This window comes from Pezoporus flaviventris, unplaced genomic scaffold, assembly GCF_033815535.1.
Source record: "Pezoporus flaviventris isolate CSIRO_AGI_PZ_B2104156 unplaced genomic scaffold, CSIRO_AGI_Pfla_v1 ptg000054l, whole genome shotgun sequence".
Classification (NCBI taxonomy): domain Eukaryota; kingdom Metazoa; phylum Chordata; class Aves; order Psittaciformes; family Psittacidae; genus Pezoporus; species Pezoporus flaviventris.
In genome coordinates, this window is record NW_026892602.1 from 7,061,047 (window position 1) to 7,078,645 (window position 17,599).

The 17,599-nt window shown below is 38.5% G+C and overlaps 1 protein-coding gene across 1 annotated transcript in view; it reads right to left on the reverse strand.

Moving 5' to 3' along the window:
* The window catches only part of LONP2 (lon peptidase 2, peroxisomal), a 49,212-nt gene that overhangs the window by 18,737 nt on the left and 12,876 nt on the right, over window positions 1-17,599 (reverse strand). Inside the window, exons 8-11 of the mRNA XM_061469090.1 lie at window positions 13,809-13,950; window positions 7,671-7,821; window positions 7,045-7,171; window positions 5,272-5,402 (exon numbers count right to left, since the gene is read on the reverse strand). Coding sequence (XP_061325074.1) covers window positions 5,272-5,402; window positions 7,045-7,171; window positions 7,671-7,821; window positions 13,809-13,950 — 551 coding nt within the window. The remainder of the gene's footprint in view (window positions 1-5,271; window positions 5,403-7,044; window positions 7,172-7,670; window positions 7,822-13,808; window positions 13,951-17,599) is intronic.

Sequence of the window (17,599 nt, forward strand, 5' to 3'; positions counted from 1 at the left end):
GTGTAAACACCTAAGTTGCAAGTACAGTGCTAATTTTAACATTGTAAATACCTCCCTCACTGGATTGAGAAGTCTAATACAGTTCTTTTTTGTTCTTTGCTTTAATAATAAAATGTTTCTTCTTATAGTATCAGGAGCTGTGCTCTGAAACTCTTCCTTTATTTTACCAGAAGGGTTGAAAAGCAGAATGACACTTTTTATAAATTTAGCAACCATGTTAGACCTTTTAAGCCCAGTTTAGACATAGATACCCTTCCCTGTAAAGAAATACTTTAAAAACATGACTTGACGAAATTACTATCAAAAAAGTGACAGTAGCAAAGACACCTGATACTGCTCGATGCTAGCAACCCTGGCCACCACAGCCCAAAGGCTCAGCTCAGCATTCTGCTTCAAGAGCAAATTCAGGTATCACAGAAGAATTGACAAACTGTGTTCGACTTACCCAGCACAGAGGAGAGAAGGTTGACAAGATGTACATGACATATATAGAAAGCATTAAAGATGTCTTAAAAGCTCTTCCTTTTAATGTCAATGGGGCTTTTTAAACTGCAGAGTCATCACACATGCACAGCCATAGTAGGAATTGACTTTCCTTAAGCCAAACATTTACAGAAAGCTGAGCTGAATCCACTTAAGCAGAAATTGCTTTGTAGACCAAATTCCATCTTCCAATATTACACTTTCCACAGGTGTTATCATGGTCTTAGAAAACTTAACAAGATAAAACAAGATTTAATTTTCAGAAGGGAAATATCGAATGAGGAGAAAAAAGGCATGGTAAAGCTGAATCTGTCAATAAACAGATTTCCAGAGACAAATTACAAAAGCTTTTACTATGGGTAAAACTCTTCCTATACTCTAATTAATACCCCTGTTTGTACAAGCAATAGTAGTAGTAATAATTGTAGTAATACTTCCTCCCCCAGGATTTACTCTCAGGAGGCACCATTCAGATCTACGACCTGCCTTATTTCAAAGGAACAGATGAGTCTCCTTATTTTTGTCTCCTGTATCAGTCCAGAACTATTCTAGCCATACATATGTGTCCTGGATTCAGCAGTAGCAGTCATTTTTCTCCTTCTTAATAGCTGGTACAGTGCTGTGTTTTTGACAGCCTGGGAACAACGCTGATAACATCGATGTTTTTATTTGTGGCTTCAACCACCCTGACATCTGTTGGAAGGACGGTACGGCCCAGCACAAGCAATCCAGGAGGTTCCTCGATTGTGTGGAAGACAACTTCCTCCTGCAAGTAACAGAGGATGCGATAAGGAGAGGTGCCATGCTTGACCTGGTGCTCACCAACAGGGAAGGGCTGGTTGGAAATGTGACGCTCCAGGGCAGCCTTGGATGCAGTGATCACGAGATGCTCGAATTTGAGATCCTCAGGACAGTGAGAAGAGTGTGCAGAAAGCTCACTGCCCTGGACTTCAAAAGAGCAGACTTTGGCCTCTTCAGGAACCTGCTTCGGAAGGTTCCATGGGATATAGAGGGCAGGGGGGCGCAAGACTGTTGGTTGATATTCAAGGATCACCTGCTACAAGCTCAGGAGTGTTGCATCCCAACCAGAAGGAAGTGCAGCAGGAGGGCCAGGAGACCTCCTTGGATGGATAAGGAGCTCCTGAGGAAAATTCAGTTGAAAAAAGAGGCTTATAATAAGTGGAAGCAAGGACAGGTGGCATGGGAAGAGTACAGGGATGTTGTCTGGGAAGCTAGGGACCAGGTTAGGAAAGCCAAGGCCCAGTTAGAATTAAGCTTGGCCAGGGATGTTAAGGATAACAGGAAGGGATTCTACAGGTACACAGCAAATAAAAACCAGACTAGGGAGAATGTAGGCCCCCTCAAGAAGCTCTCAGGAGAACTGGCTACACAGGATTTGGAGAAGGCTGAGGTTCTGAATGACTTCTTTGCCTCGGTCTCCACTGCCAAAGGCTCTGACTGCACCACCCAAGTCTTGGAAGGCAGATACAGGGACTGTGAGAATGAAGACCTTGCGCCCACTGTAGGGGAGGATCCGGTTTGAGGCCATCTTAAAAAGCTGAACGTGCACAAGTCCATGAGTCCTGATGAGATCCATCCACGGGTCCTGAAGGAGCTGGCAAATGAAGTTGCTAAGCCACTGGCCATCATATTTGAGAAATCATGGCAGTCAGGTCAAGTTCCCAACGACTAGAAAAAGGGAAATATAGCCCTCATTTTTAAGAAGGGGAAAATGGATGACACAGGAAATAACACACCAGTCTCACCTCTGTGCCTGGAAAAATCTTGGAGCAGATTCTCCTGGAAGTCATGCTAAGGCACATGAAAATCAACAAGGTGCTTGGGGACAGCCAGCGTGGCTTCACTAAGGGGAAATCCTGCCTGACAAATTTGGTGGCCTTCTATGATGGGGCTACAGAACTGATGGACAGGGGTAGAGCAGTTGATGTCATCTACCTGGACTTGTGCAAAGCGTTCGACACTGTCCCACACGACATCCTTGTCTCTAAATTGGAGAGACATCAATTTGATGGATGGACCACTTGGTGGATAAAGAACTGGCTGGATGGCCACAAGCAAGGAGTTGTGGTCAACAGCTCAATGTCTGGCTGGACACCATTAACGAGTGGAGTCCCTCAGGGACTGGTGTTGGGACCGGTCTTGTTCAACATCTTTGTTGATGACATGGACAGTGGGATTGAGTGCACCCTCAGCAAGTTTGCCGATGACACCAAGCTGTGTGGTTCGGTTGATACGCTGGAGGGGAGGAATGCCATCCAGAGGGACCTTGACACGCTTGTGAGGTGGGCTGATGCCAACCTCATGAAGTTTAACCATGCCAAGTGCAAGGTCCTACACCTGGGTGAGAGCAATCCCAGGCACAGCTACAGGTTGGGCAGAGAAGAGATTCAGAGCAGCCCTGCAGAGAAAGACTTGGGGGTGTTGGTAGATGAGAAAATGAACATGAGCTGGCTTCAGTGTGCGCTCGCAGCCCAGAAAGCCAACCGTATCCTGGGCTGCATCAAAAGGAGCGTGACCAGCAGGTCAAAGGAGGTGATCCTGCCCCTCTACTCCACTCTTGTAAGACCTCACCTGGAGCACTGTGTACAGTGCGGGTGTCCTCAACATAAAAAGAACATGCAACTGTTGGAACAAGTCCAGAGAAGGGCCACGAGGATGATCAGGGGACTGGAGCACCTCCTGTATGAAGATAGGCTGAGGAAGTTGGGGCTGTTCAGCCTGGAGAAGAGAAGGCTGAGTGGAGACCTCATAGCAGCCTTCCAGTATCTGAAGGGGACCTATAGGGATGCTGGAGAGGGACTCTTCGTTAGGGACTGTAGTGACAGGACAAGGGGTAACGGGTTAAAACTTAAACAGGGGAAGTTTAGGTTGGATATAAGAAGGGAATTCTTTCCTGTTAGGGTGGTGAGGCACTGGAATAGGTTGCCAAGGGAGGTTGCAAATGCTCCACCCCTGGCAGTGGTCAAGACCAGGTTGGACGAAGCCTTGGGTGACATGGTTTAGTGTGATGTGTCCCTGCCCACAGCAGGGGGGTTGGAACTTGATGATCTTAAGGTCCTTTCCAACACTAACCATTCTATGATTCTATGATTCTAAGTAATGTTTACTCTGACCAAGGACTTTCTGAGCTCTGCCAGGGAGGAAGGGAGGCTGTGAGGAAGCAGACCCAAAATAACCAAAGGGTTATTCCATACCACAGCACGTCATGCCCACTATATAAACTGGGGGCAGTTACCTGGAAGGGCTAGATCACTGCTCAGGTCGGGGTTGGTATCAGTTGGTGGGCGGTGAGCAGTTGTATCCTCTTCCCTGGTTATTTCCCTTATCATTATTATTATTGGTTGTAGCAGCAGTGGTTTGTGTTACACCTTAGTTACTGGACTGTTCTTATCTCAACTCATGGGAGTTACATTCTTTCGATTCTCCTCCCCATCCCTCTGGGAGTGGGCGGAGGAAGAAGGTGGGGAGTGAGCAAGCGGATGCGTGGTTCTGAGTTACCGGCTGGGCTTAAACCACAACAACATGTTAAAGGTTTTTTCCACACCAGTTACGTTGCAGAATCTTTCACAACATCAGACCAACAGGGGTCTGTTCAGTGTTTTGTTTGTGAGTATTGTGGAGCAAAAGTAAACAGCCATTCTGCAGTTTCTGCTTTCCAGTGTCCTCTGGTACACTGTTGTTCTCTGACAGACTGGCAGTATTTCTTGTTAGGAAGTATCAACCGGAGTCACTGCAGTCTTTGAAAAACAAACAAACCAAATATCTGACACCCTGCTCGCTAGATTTTATCGAGACTAAGAACTAGGCACATTTTAAAAGCTCAATTTCAGGTTTGGATTCTGTCCTTTCACATTTATCATCACCTTGAACTGAGGGCTCCTGACAATACCTGGTGCTGCAGTGAGCACCCTGAAGCCTTCAACATAAAACTGCTGTGCACAGCAAGATGCTCCATCAGCAACTGGCTGGAATAAAAGCACAACAGTCTCTGCTCTGTATGTTATGTTTCCCCAAACACAGTAGGTATGTTGGTTTTTATAAAAGAGAACACTAATCTGAGGATGAAAAGAGAGCAGTCACCAGCTGCACATTGCACATGAACTGGATTATGGGCCTGATTCCTTCTTTCCTCCCTTCTATTTCAAGAACAGAAAGAGGTCTACCTTTACTGGCAAAGAAATCACCTGCGTATCTTTACTGTCTAAGAATTCTATGTTTAGTTTTCATTCAGTCTGTTGGATGACTGGGAATGATAAATCACTACTGTCTGTATACATGAGAAATCAGCACACACACACACTGAAGTAACCTACACCTTTCTAATTCCAAAGCTCTTCAAGCAGACATTTAGAGTACAACAAAACAACCTGACTGATTTCTGAGCTGGTAGACCATGCATACCACAGTTAAAGAACTGCTTTAAATACAATAACTAAAGCCATGCTTAGTCTTCTATTAAAGAAAAAAAAAAGATATTGAAATATTTGTGTAAAAAAGCCTAGGAAGTCAAAACCATACACAAATCATGACTGCATACCTAAGATATGAAACAGACCATTGTACTTCCCAATTACCAACCTGGCAGGTTGAAATTAATCCCAAGCCTTAATTTAGGACTACTTGAACCCTGTTTAGTAAGAATGTCCCTCTAGCTGCATTTTGAAAACAGAGCCCTTAAGCATAAAAAAGCAGAAAAGGTTGATAAATCAGCATCTTAGTGACTATGTTAGAAGTATCCTTTTTAATGAAATATTCAAAGACACCTACCTTCTTCACCCACTTCAGCACGATCTGGCTTTGTTTCTTTGTGCTGTCCTTCTGCCACTTTCACTGCCACTGCTCTGCAAATAGCTCCCAGCTTCCGATCCAGAGAGCGGACTCCTGCCTCTCTAGTGTACCTAGCAAGAGACAAATGTTTTACTGGTGGATGTGCTTTGTAAGAGAGAAATCTTTTAAATATAAACATGATTTCTTTTTAAAAAATATATTCAAATAAAATGAGATGTGAAAGGCTACTCAGGAAAACCAGGATACTCAGGATAAAGAGGAAAAAATATCACGTGCTTTTATCAAAATAATTGTGATTTGCTGATAAAATTGTTAAAAAATACAAAGAATAGGAAGAAGACAGGTCGGCTCCTGCCAAGTGAAATGCTAAACAATGCTCCAATAGCACTGAGTCCTTCTCAGATCTTTTTCAATTCTTTTACTCTATGAATTAGAAAGAAACCCGACAATAACACTCACTAACTGCCAAAATGCTGTTCCTGGTCATAAAATACTTAATTAATTGGAAATAAGGTAGTTATTATCTAAATAGTTTGTATGAAGAGTCTGTATGAATAGTTTCTATACAGTTCCAATTTTTAGACAATTGTGGCCCATCAAGTCACAAGAAACAAAATAGTAACTTCAATACTTTCTATGAAAATGACATAGATCAAACTTCATTGTTTAAAATAAAGACTGCTGGCTGTCAACACCACAGCTTCACACACTGAACACTACAGAATACTAGCTTCAAGCATTGCTGTTTATTCCTAGTGCCTTGCAAATTGTGTCAACACAAGTGATTGTGAGCCATGCCCTGAGAGCCAGAACAAGGAATTCTCTGGAGAGGGAAGGATAATTCAGTTTAGGCAGCAGGGCCAGACATTGCTCAGGAACAGCAATTCTATAAATTACCAACTGCTGAACTTCTGAAGTTATTAAGGACAACAGATCTTATGAAATGTTTTGTGTTACCCTTTATAAATGATTGTAATGGATGCGAGTTCATTCCCTCTCATGAATGAGAAACGTAACAAATGGCTTTGTTTGACACAATGTATTTGGCAGCCTATATATGTTTGTGTTCATTGTGACTGTTTGTCACAAAGAGGCAGAAAAACATAGGTGTGCAACTGTCTTATGACCTTCATACTTGGCCGCACTGGGGCGCCTGGCCAGCGCTCTCAGAGTGGACAACAGTAAGATCTTAAGAAACTGCACAGCCCCACAAGTAAATGATTAGAATCTGGCATAAAGCTGGTTGTTTTGATAAGGGTATAAAAGCGGGACTCTCTTGTCATCACAGAAGAAGCTTCACCTATGGGTGAACGCATTGCACTGGAATTTTCCCAATTACCTGAGACTCCTGGCACTGGCTGCAATGAGGCTTCCCAGCTGGAAGTGTGGGCCTGGATTATGATTCAGTGGTAACTGATGATGTATTTCTTCTTAATCTCTATTCTCTCTATACAGTAATGATCTAATGCATTGCTAACTTTCTTTGGTACTTTACTTACATACCTGTATCTCTGATTTGTCTAACTGTACTTACTCACTATATATAAAGAGATATATTTACCTAATTCACATTAGTGTGCTTGCTTTTAGTGTGCTTATTGGCTTTAGAATGCTTGTTTAATAGACTCCACATATTATACAGCTAGTGTGCGGTCACTTTGCAGCATACCCTGTCTGTCAGCAGAACAATGATTTACTAGTTACTAGAAAAAAGAACATACTTAAACTTAAAGCAATGAATAATAGATTTACCTGGTAATTATGTCCAAAGTGGTTACTTGTGGAATCTGTATTTGCTGTGGAGTCAGGCCATGTTGTTCAAGCTGTTTAGGAATCAAGTGTCTATGTGCAATTTCAATTTTTTCTTCTTGTGTGTATCCTTCAAAAGAAAAAGCATATGTTTACTAATCTTTTTTGCTTATACACTACTATAATCAAATTTCTTACCATTTATAATTTTACCTGTTTCAATTTAACAAAAAGACCTCAGCTATAGTTTAAAAGGCTGTTGGTATATTTCACGGTTATTCGTAACTTCATGTGAACATAAGAACAGAATTTTAGTGTTACAACAATCCCTTTCTTCATTGGAATCTTGAAAAGATGCATTAGCCAATAGCCAGTTAGAGTACTAACACATTAACTAGTAAAAATATTGTTAAAGAATGTATCAAAGTATCTCCATACACCTACAACTGAACTTCCTTCTCACAACAGAGGCCTAACAGAGGCATCCTGACTAGTCTCTTCTAATGACTCTGGCCAGCCTAGATTCCTGGCAGGCTTACTTTAAGGAACTGCTTTCATTTCAGAAAAAATATCCCAACATTATTTAAGGACTTGCAACAGCCACTTTGATGAAAACACTGTATTGGTACCTGGAACTTGAATAACTTCCATTCTGTCCAGCAGAGCAGGTGGTATAGTAGCTGTGGTGTTGGCTGTAGCTATAAAAAGGACTTGGGACAGATCAAAGGCTACATTTAAGTAGTGATCGGTGAAACTGTGATTTTGTTCTGGATCCAAGACCTTAACAAGAGTGAACACAAAACTGATTTAGTTGCTGAATTAGAAGTAAATAAAATATGCACATTTTATTACATTTCTTTCAGATATGTCAAATCTGACTTCACATTCATAAATATGTTATGAGCATTACTAAAATCTGACTCTCGATATCCTGCCTCACTCTGATTACTCTGTAACAATATTCCACACCAAATGAAAAAAAAAACCTGTCATTTTCCCATTCATTCTTTTTACCCTTTTCTAAAGATGGCTGCAACATAGCTCCAGTCACCTCCTGTAATCAACTCCATGGCCTTTCACAGCTGGTAGAGAGTGGCCTTTCAAGGACACTCAGCATCCTCGGAAAAGCAGTCCATGTAGTCCCATGGACTCGTATCAGTAGAACTCTCTCAAGAACTCCCTGACTCCAATCCTCGTCTGCTGCTGTAGCTCTTCTTACTCTAAGCACACCAGCTTGAAATCTAACTGTGAAAACCAAGGGGAAGAATATCCTTATCTGCTGCCACTAAATCACTCCTTCAGTTTTGTCCAGCCTTTTACTAGTAATGCAGTACTAGGCACTTTTCTTATTGCCCATGACACTGCATGAAAGCCTTGACTCTAGGTGAGCCCTGGCTTTTTACTAACACTATCTCTGTATTTTTGTTTTTTCCCCAAATGAAAATGGAGACAGTATTAGAAAATGGAGACAATATTAAACAAGCACGGGAGTATAACAGAGAATAATAGAATATACCAACCAGTCTGACCAACCTCAAAAATTTACTCCACAAGTTGAACTATGGCTTAAATAATAGTATTGTCTTCCCCTTGCTTTTAGTACCACTTTTGTATGCTAAGGCAACACTGGCATGTATTTAAGCTCTTACTCAAATAAGCTGATCTTCTGCATTAGGTGATAACTATAGACATCAATCACAGGTGCTCTCCTGTAGGTTCTTTAACAGTGCTGAAAATTGGAAGTTCATATAGCAATCTACATTTGGTTTCTGTATTACCACCTATGAACCACCTTCATTCCACCCCTCTTAAAGTACTGTCACACTTTGCCTTCCCAAATGACGAATTATCAATGCTACACTGACATGAATAGTTCTCATGTTACAAATAATGGGACCTATGCATCTCCTGAGAAATAACACACTGCTGTCAAAATAATTTATCTGCCTATACCCAAATGAATGCACCCCTTGTCTTAAGCAACTTGAATTACAGCTAACAACAGAGCTGATAATTCTAAAAAATGGAATCTGAGCACATCTTAGCTGGCTATCAGAGGAACTATCCTGAATTTTCATTACTCTCAAAATCTGCTCAGTCTTTGAAAAGTTAAAAATCTTTAGAATAGAAATGTTTTCTACTCACAAAAAAATAGTAAAAGGATTTTTTTTTATAGAATGCCAGAAACACAGCAGAACTTCTTTTAAAACAGAACAATTTCTGATTTTATTAGAAAGTACTGCATAGATTTAAGACTAATGCTTGAAAGTGTATTTCAACTGTAATAAAATACAAGTTATATGTTCCCTTCATAGTGAAATCTTAAAACAAATTGAAGCATATGCCTAAATTCTAAAACTAAGGTTGGAACTCAGTGAATGCTATTGCTCATTAGCTATAAACTATTCAAAAGCTTCTTATGCTCTTCAGCAAGCAGATGGTATCATTTACTCCCTTTACTCATGAAGGCAAAGGCCTTGAAGTATTCTGACCAGTCAAGTACACTGATGCATAATTCAGAGTTATAGATGTCTCTTACCTCAACTAGTCCTACAGTCTAGCCCTAAAATGCATAAGGACACAACAGGCAGTGTATCTAATCACAGCATCTACAACCTGTCCTTAAAGAAAGTAGACCTATGCCAAGTGTTAGTCCCACAGCCAAAGTCTACTCTCATAATTTTTTCAAAATTGATTTAAACAGCAAATCCTCATTAAACTTACCCTCCCCTTCTTTTATTTTGCACTGATAATACAGTATTTCCACAAAATTCCAGTCTATTAGCTGATGTATTTGCAACTACTTCCAAAGATCCTGAAAAAAACAATGTATTCTGGCAGACCAAGCTGGAGTTTTTTATCACATTTATCTACACACATTTATCCCTTTCTCCTTCCAGTCTGCAATCAAAAATCCTTATGGATTCTATTAAGTGCTGAGCTGGTGATTATAACAGCATTTACAAAGATACAAAATACTGATGCGGTAATCATGTGCAAACAATACTATCAAATAAAGGGAAAGGAAACACTAATCAAAACCAACACATATTATACCTAAAAATGTCAATTATCTGAGATTTTCTACAAGGGTGAGAGTCTGTCTGGACTAATAACTCTTTGCCACAGCAACCATTTCTTAGAATAAGACATAAACCAGTATCATGCCTAAGCATTTAAGAGATTTTCCAAAGCAAATAGATCTGCTCGTGAGTTAGGTATCTGTGCTAAAGTTCAAGATCAAAAGTTTTCAAAGAAATTAAAGTAATACAAAAATATTAGAAAAAGAACATTGAACGAATGAAATATCTTGGTTAATTTATGGCCAACAGCTCACATGCATACAAAGGCTTCTCTGTTCCAGCTTTTTATTACCACGAAATCCAGAACAAGTTCCATGAACATTTAATTGCCTGGCTATGCTCCTGGTCTTATTTCCCTGCATACAAACACTCACTATCAAGCGCTTGGATCCATTTCTGGCTTCTTCTGTTTTAAACAGAGGTCATCTAAATTTAGGCTAAAATATTCCCTTGTTGATGAACAGTAACTGGAAATAGGAAGACATTCTGCTTTGCTTAAGCAACAACTCTGCAGAAGCACTAGAACTAAACACATATCCAAATTATAAAACATCAAGCTTTGCTTCCAAGCTTACAGGATATAGCAATGTTCTTGAATATATCCCACTGTAGACAGTCAGTGAGAATTTAACACACCAAATATTAAGCAAAAAAGGATGCTCCTTTTATGCATTATAATGGCACTTATCAAACAAGAAGCTGCATTCTGAAAAACAAACATGTCAGTTAGGTGACCGCTTACTATTGTTTGTTCTCCACCTTTGCTCGTTCCAGATGGACTTTCCAACCACAATGTAAACCACAAAAAGCAGATGAAAATTAAGCTGTTATGTCCAGGCATGAGTTGTCCATTAGAAGAGGTAAAGCACCTGCTTCAGGATGTTCAGGCAGCAGTAGAAATATACAGATCTTACATGGGAGCAGCCCAGACACGGTTAATAGAGCAATTACTTCTCCAGATTAATCTAATGGTCAATTAGCAATGACCTACATACAGACTGCAGCCCAAGCAGACAGTTGGAAGCTAACCTGACAAATGTCAGCTGGAAAAATTCATGGCAAGAGCTGAGCTGAATAATCACTGAAAGTGTGGTTTTGGAATGTGGGAAATGGAAACATCCCAAAGCAGCAACAAAGTATCAAAAATTCAAACACAGATAATTTAAAAATAAATTAATTTCATTTACCCTTATACACTTGACATGATAGAAGAACAGAAATACCAATTCTCTACTGCAAAACAGGGAATGAAAAATTCATTAAAAGAAACAGCAAAGGTTGAATAAAATTAGCAACATTAATGTACCAATCTGGATTCACAATTGGAAAATTTAAAAAAAAAAATTCTCTTCCAAGAAATGCCAAATCACTGCTTCATTATGGATTTTGATTGCCTACAAACAACAGGCAGCCAACAAAATTCAATTTTCAGCTATTTTTTATCCATGCACTGACTAAATTTAGGCCCGCTTAGTTCAGTATCTAAAGGGAAATGACAGAAGAAATACCAGCAAACTGAGAAACAGAGCTCATTACCATTGACAGCAAAGAGTAAATAATATCCCACAAGTGAAAAGTACAAAGAAAATGTATTTGAGTATTTGTTACACTGACCTGTTTGTTTTCCTTGTACTTAGAGGCTCTTCATGTACCCTTGAAATGTGTTCTACATACTTATAAATATCCAAGTAAAGAACCATAACTGTTATCTTTTAAAAGCTAGAAAAATAAAGCCATGCTATTTTCTAGCACACTTAAATTATTACTAGTTCATGTTAACATGCAAAGATCAAAACAGAGCTCTCAAACCATAGCCTGTTCATAAACTGACTTTCAAAGAACTAGTTGGCCTTGTCAAAACAGTAATTTTACACTATCTAGTAGGAAGAAAATAATGACATTTGTAGAATGTGAATTGTCATTTCATTTGCAGAAAGTCATACAGATGAGCTCATGACACCTTAATGTAAGTAGCATTTTTCATATTCAAATCACTATATTAAGTACTGTCAGTCAAAAAGAGTCATTAGGATGACTCTGTAGGCAAATATTACCGGAACCACTTTTATCCCCCCCTACAATCACCCAGCTATATAAGTTATCACAAGTCTAATAACAACTGAGATGCTTCAAGGATTAAGCCCTAAATTATTTCAGTGAAAGTGAACCAGACTCACTCAAAACAAATGGATAAATATCTTCTACTAAACCAGCTCCTTTTGACTGAAACATGTCATTTGAACAACTGCATAAGCAGTTGAACTGAAACACTGATAGGAAGGTAGGCCCTATAGCCAGAGAAGACATAAAAGAGAGATATTCAGTGTAAAAATGCAGCAATATGAGGAAATTCTAAATGTGCACAATATCAAAACCATTAAGTGCACTTGTGCTACACCTGCTCTGGACAGCCTCAAGGATTTCAGGCTAAGCCAGTCTTGCTATGTCATGACCTTCCTCATTCCTTCCTTTCCTCATCATCAGTGCTAGCACAGGAAGACGTACACAGTCTTCTGCACTAAGATGCTGGAGATGGGTAACGCTCTCTTTCTTTTCCCCATACCTGAGGAGATGCTCTTTCCTCCCTCTAAGCAAACTGTTAGAATAAAACCACTCAACATGCAAGTCAGTGGAAGAAGAAATCGTATTGGGATATCTTCACGTATCTTACTCCAGGGAAAAACAGAAGGCAGAAAGAAGGTTCTGGCAACTCATTACCGCTCTCTGCTACAGACTCCTCGGACACATGAAGTCTGCAAGGCATAGATCTCAATTCATCTTCTTTGTAATCACTTAAGTTTTAGCCTCCTGAAATGCCAAGAAGTAACCTACTCAAATAACCTCACAACAGTTGAGGGACTTACAAAATATAGCAACAGTACCTCATTCATCAAAGTCTTTATTTGTATCTCGGAGATTTCACTTGACTTTAAGCAAGTCAACTTTAACACCTCTAAACTCTTTGTGATAAAATGACACCACCAGATACTTCAAAACTAGACTCATCCACATTCTCTGTCAAAGTCTCAGAATTTCAGAAAAAAACACACTGTATAGCTGAATCTCATGGAAAGCAAACACCACATCGTAATCAGTCAAGGATGGGGATCCATGACTTAAATGGAAAACTTCAGAAAGTTAATTACAACACTAATTCAAAAAATACTGCTAAAAAAACACACATCTAGTCCAGACTGCATGCTAGATAAAATGCTTGGCTCCAATATAAGTTTGTACCATCAAAAACTTCAGAAATACATTACAATTGTTCCAAGAAAGAGAGGGAAAGCTTGAAAAAGTCCAGCTACCATGTGGCTGCTCTACAGCTCTTTCCTATGGCTAACAGCACTTGGTCATTAAAAACCAATGTCTTGAAGTCCCACAAATAAATAATGTTTGATTTGCACAGTCTTTAAATATACAAAACACTCAGCATAAAACACTTCTTTGTGTTTAAGCACAGATCCCTGAGACTAAAGATATTCAGCATACTATCTAACAAAATTTTCATTGTGCGCAAGTAATTGACAGAAATCCAACATTAAAATATAGTAACTGGTATTTGACTAAAGAAGCTGACACTCTCATGCTATCTTTTGTCCAGTGAATCCTTCTTTCTGAGCCCAGTATTTCAGTTCTTTTTAATTACAAATGAAACCGTGCTTGTGATTTAACATCTCTCACCTCAAGCAAGGCTGCTGCAGGATCCCCCTGCAAGCTCTTTGCCAGTTTATCAACCTCATCTAATAGGAATACTGGATTGTTAACCCCAACAGTCTTCAGTCCATTGATTATTCTGCCAGGCATACTTCCAACATAGGTGCGCCTGCAAGAAATAAATGTATATGGGGAAAGAGGGAGCGGCCATGTGCAACTGGGATAGAAACATCCAAAATAAAACTCAAACAAAAATATAAGAATAAGCAGCACTGTAACAATTCTTGCTGTTTTGCAAAACTTTTTGGAACAAGTTGATAAAAACACAGAATATGCAACTGAGCTAATATAAGCAACTACATCAGTAGATGAAAATTCCAGTGCCACGGTGCACTAGCCAATCTGGAACGATAAAGATACACATTAAAGAATATCCAAACTTTATGGCTTGTAGGCATTTAACATGATTCAGTATATGCACCCTTTTATGGTATGAACATGGAGAAGCAGATTTGGGAACGTCAGTAACATTTTACTAATGATGTGAGCAGGTTTTTGTCACAAGAATCAAGTTCACACAGCACATTACAATTTACTTCAAAATTCCAAATATGCTGAACTGTCAATGTCCCCTGTATAAAATGCATGCTTTAGTTACTACTCACAGAAAATAACTGAATTTACTATGTCATTTCAACATGAAATAAAAAACTAGAACAATGCAACAGAACAAAAATGAGTTGAAATTCAGTAATAGTGGTAAAACCTATTTTTCACAACGCACAGAGCAACTACATTTTACACGTATACGTATCACTTGTTTGCTGCATTTATCGAAGTTTTTTAAAAGTATGAAATACTGGTCATTGAAGAAGAAAGAGACACATGAAGTGCTGAATTACAGTACCTATCTCATGACCCTCACAAAGCAGATACACAGAACAGACCTGCTTTGCCATATGATGTGGTGTAGTACAGTCCAAAATAAACAGGATGACATTTAGAAAGATAAAACCAAAAATACCATGGGAGTAATTTCAAAAGATACTAGAGAAAACTTTAAATATTAAAAAAACCCAAACTTAAACCACACAGCAATAGTTAGTTCCATGCCATATTCAATCATTGAGAAAACAAACTGCAGTTACTGTCTTCAATTCTACATCTGAGCAAAAGTAAGTGTTTATCTAAATAGACAGAAATGCAGCAGAATTTTAGTTTGCCTATTACCACTTTCATGAGACAGCTGCTAAAGACTGGAGCAGCCGGCATGCAATAGTTCGTATCTCTGCTTTTGTGTGGAGTCTTACTCCTCAGCGAGTGGATTCATCTCCACTGAGGGCTGCACTGTGTAACATTCATTACAGATTAAGAATCTGCATGGGGGTGCTATTATATGAGCACGCCACTTCATTCTCCATCTGCACACAGGCAACCTTGCCAAAAGAATGAAAGGATTCTATAATATCCAATCAGAAAATTACAAGACTGAAGGAGAATTGAAGTTCACAGAAGTGAATCATTTACCAGTGCAACCAAATTAATGATTGTAGCAATCTGGGGATTTCTTTTTCATTTTTCTTGGGTTTTTTTTATTTTATTTGTAGTTTTAGATTTTGTTTGGTGGTGGGGATTTTGTTGTTTTTGAGATTTTTTTTAAACAAAAGGTGATTACCGCACTAGTAAATAGTTTTATATGCTTCAGAGACAATGCAGCCTGTTTCTAATACTTAACAGATAACATAATTAGGTAAACTTTAAACGTTGTTTCTTGCTTAGTACATTATTCTCAAGTGCATGCTTAAAGACATTATACTTTTCTAATGTGTGTTTGTGATTTTCTATATACAAGTTTTATCTGATCCTTTTAAATTATATAAAGTCCTGAGATACCCATGTTGCATCTAGTTTTAAGAAACAGCTTTGGTTTATAAACTAAATGAGGGTAAACTGGGTTTCTCCAGTCACGGGAAAGCACTGTGAATAACCACTGTTTCTCTCCCTGCACCATACAATTGCAACACAACTCAAAGAATAAAAGTGTTAGGTACCAAAATGTTTTCTGAACAATAGATGTTTGTTTATATTCATGCACACAGATCTACCACTTTTAAAAACTTTATAGGAGATTTTCCAAATAGAAGCACTTTAAAAAAAAAAAAAACACACAACAAAAAAACACCCAAAAAAACACACAGACACACACAGACACAAAAAAAAAAAAAACAACAAAAAAAAAACAGGAAAAGCTTCTTCTTTCTTGTGATACAAAAAAAGTTGTTATTAATAGACTGAAATACCTTTTTTTGCCCTCGAACAACCCTGAAAATAGACTTAAAGTCACAGTCATTGCAGATTCAAGTCCATTTACACTTGTGGAAGATTCTCCCAGATACAGCATCTTTCAGTAAGATTTAACTGCTGCACACAATCAAGTTTCTTGACATTTTAAAATAAGCCATAATACTAGGTAGGTTGAAACACAGTGTATCAAGATTTGTGGTGAATTAAAACTGGAAAAAAGCAAATACACTCAAGACAACTCATGACAAGTCAAGTGAGATCAATACCTTGGAGTACTACAGTTTTAAGAGTATAATAATTAAGTGGCTTCTAAAGCAAGTAATAAGAAAAAACATTCTAATAGTGACAGAAAATCAATACTTTTTTTTCATGTACCCTGACCAGAGTAAGCCTTGGGTCATGAGCTATAACTTGAACAGAAACCACAGTCCAACCAAAATGAGTCCAATGTTATGAAGAGGATTAAATTGTTCCCTATACAACCCAAGAGTTTTTTCAAGAAACTCAAAAGGTCAAAATTAAAGGAACTATTGTTGGAAATATAAGTAGTTCTGCAAAATACTCAGTCTCCACAGAATTAGGTTTTTAACAGATGAGAAAAGCACACGGTAGGTTGAAACATTCTGCTCTTCCTTTCACTATCTGACAATTGACTACTCTCACTCTTCTCTCATACTGTCTTCTCATTTGTCTTTTCAATCACCTCTAGACAAAGTAAATCTAAACAACAAAGTCCAATATAACCATTTAATTGATATAAAATATTTCAAATAAAAGCATGATTAAATTTATTTATATAATTTGATCAGGTATCATGAAATAGAAACTTGGACTATAAATTTTTGGGTAACAAATACCTAGGTATCAATTTGCTTTTCCCATGTGTAACAGCCTAAATCTGTGATACATCTATTAGAGATGGACCAATACCTATTATATTATACTATTTATCAAACACTCAAGATCTCCAAGGCAAGAAAACAATTCTAATTCAAATGTCATATGTATGATGTCAAAGAAAAATAATATGGTATTTTACCTTCAAAACAGAAACATAGGTAGCCTGGTTTTATTTTTAAATAGCTATTAGGGAACACAACACAAAAGTCCTTGGTAAGACAAACCCTGCAGATATTTATATATAAACCCATTAGAACATATTAAAATGACAAGCAGATATGGCCATTTATCTGTCTGTACGTAAACCTTTGCCTTGTAACCTGTGAAACTGAATACTGTTGTTTGTGAACAGCAGCCACCGAATGTGATGCTATTTTTTATTTTTCATTGTTCTAGCTAGGGTTGAAAGGAGGAAAAACAATATTCTGCATTAGCACAAGGTGGCTTTGCTCATTTTTTGATGCACTGTTTCTCTCCATGCATTAAACCTAAAGCTGCTTCCCATACAAGACAGAGTATATATGAAGTTTCCTGGTTATCTCACTTGTGTAGTAACTGTTGAAGAAACCTCTTAAGAGCTCATGCCACAGGTGGTCTGTAATTTAGTGATTTTT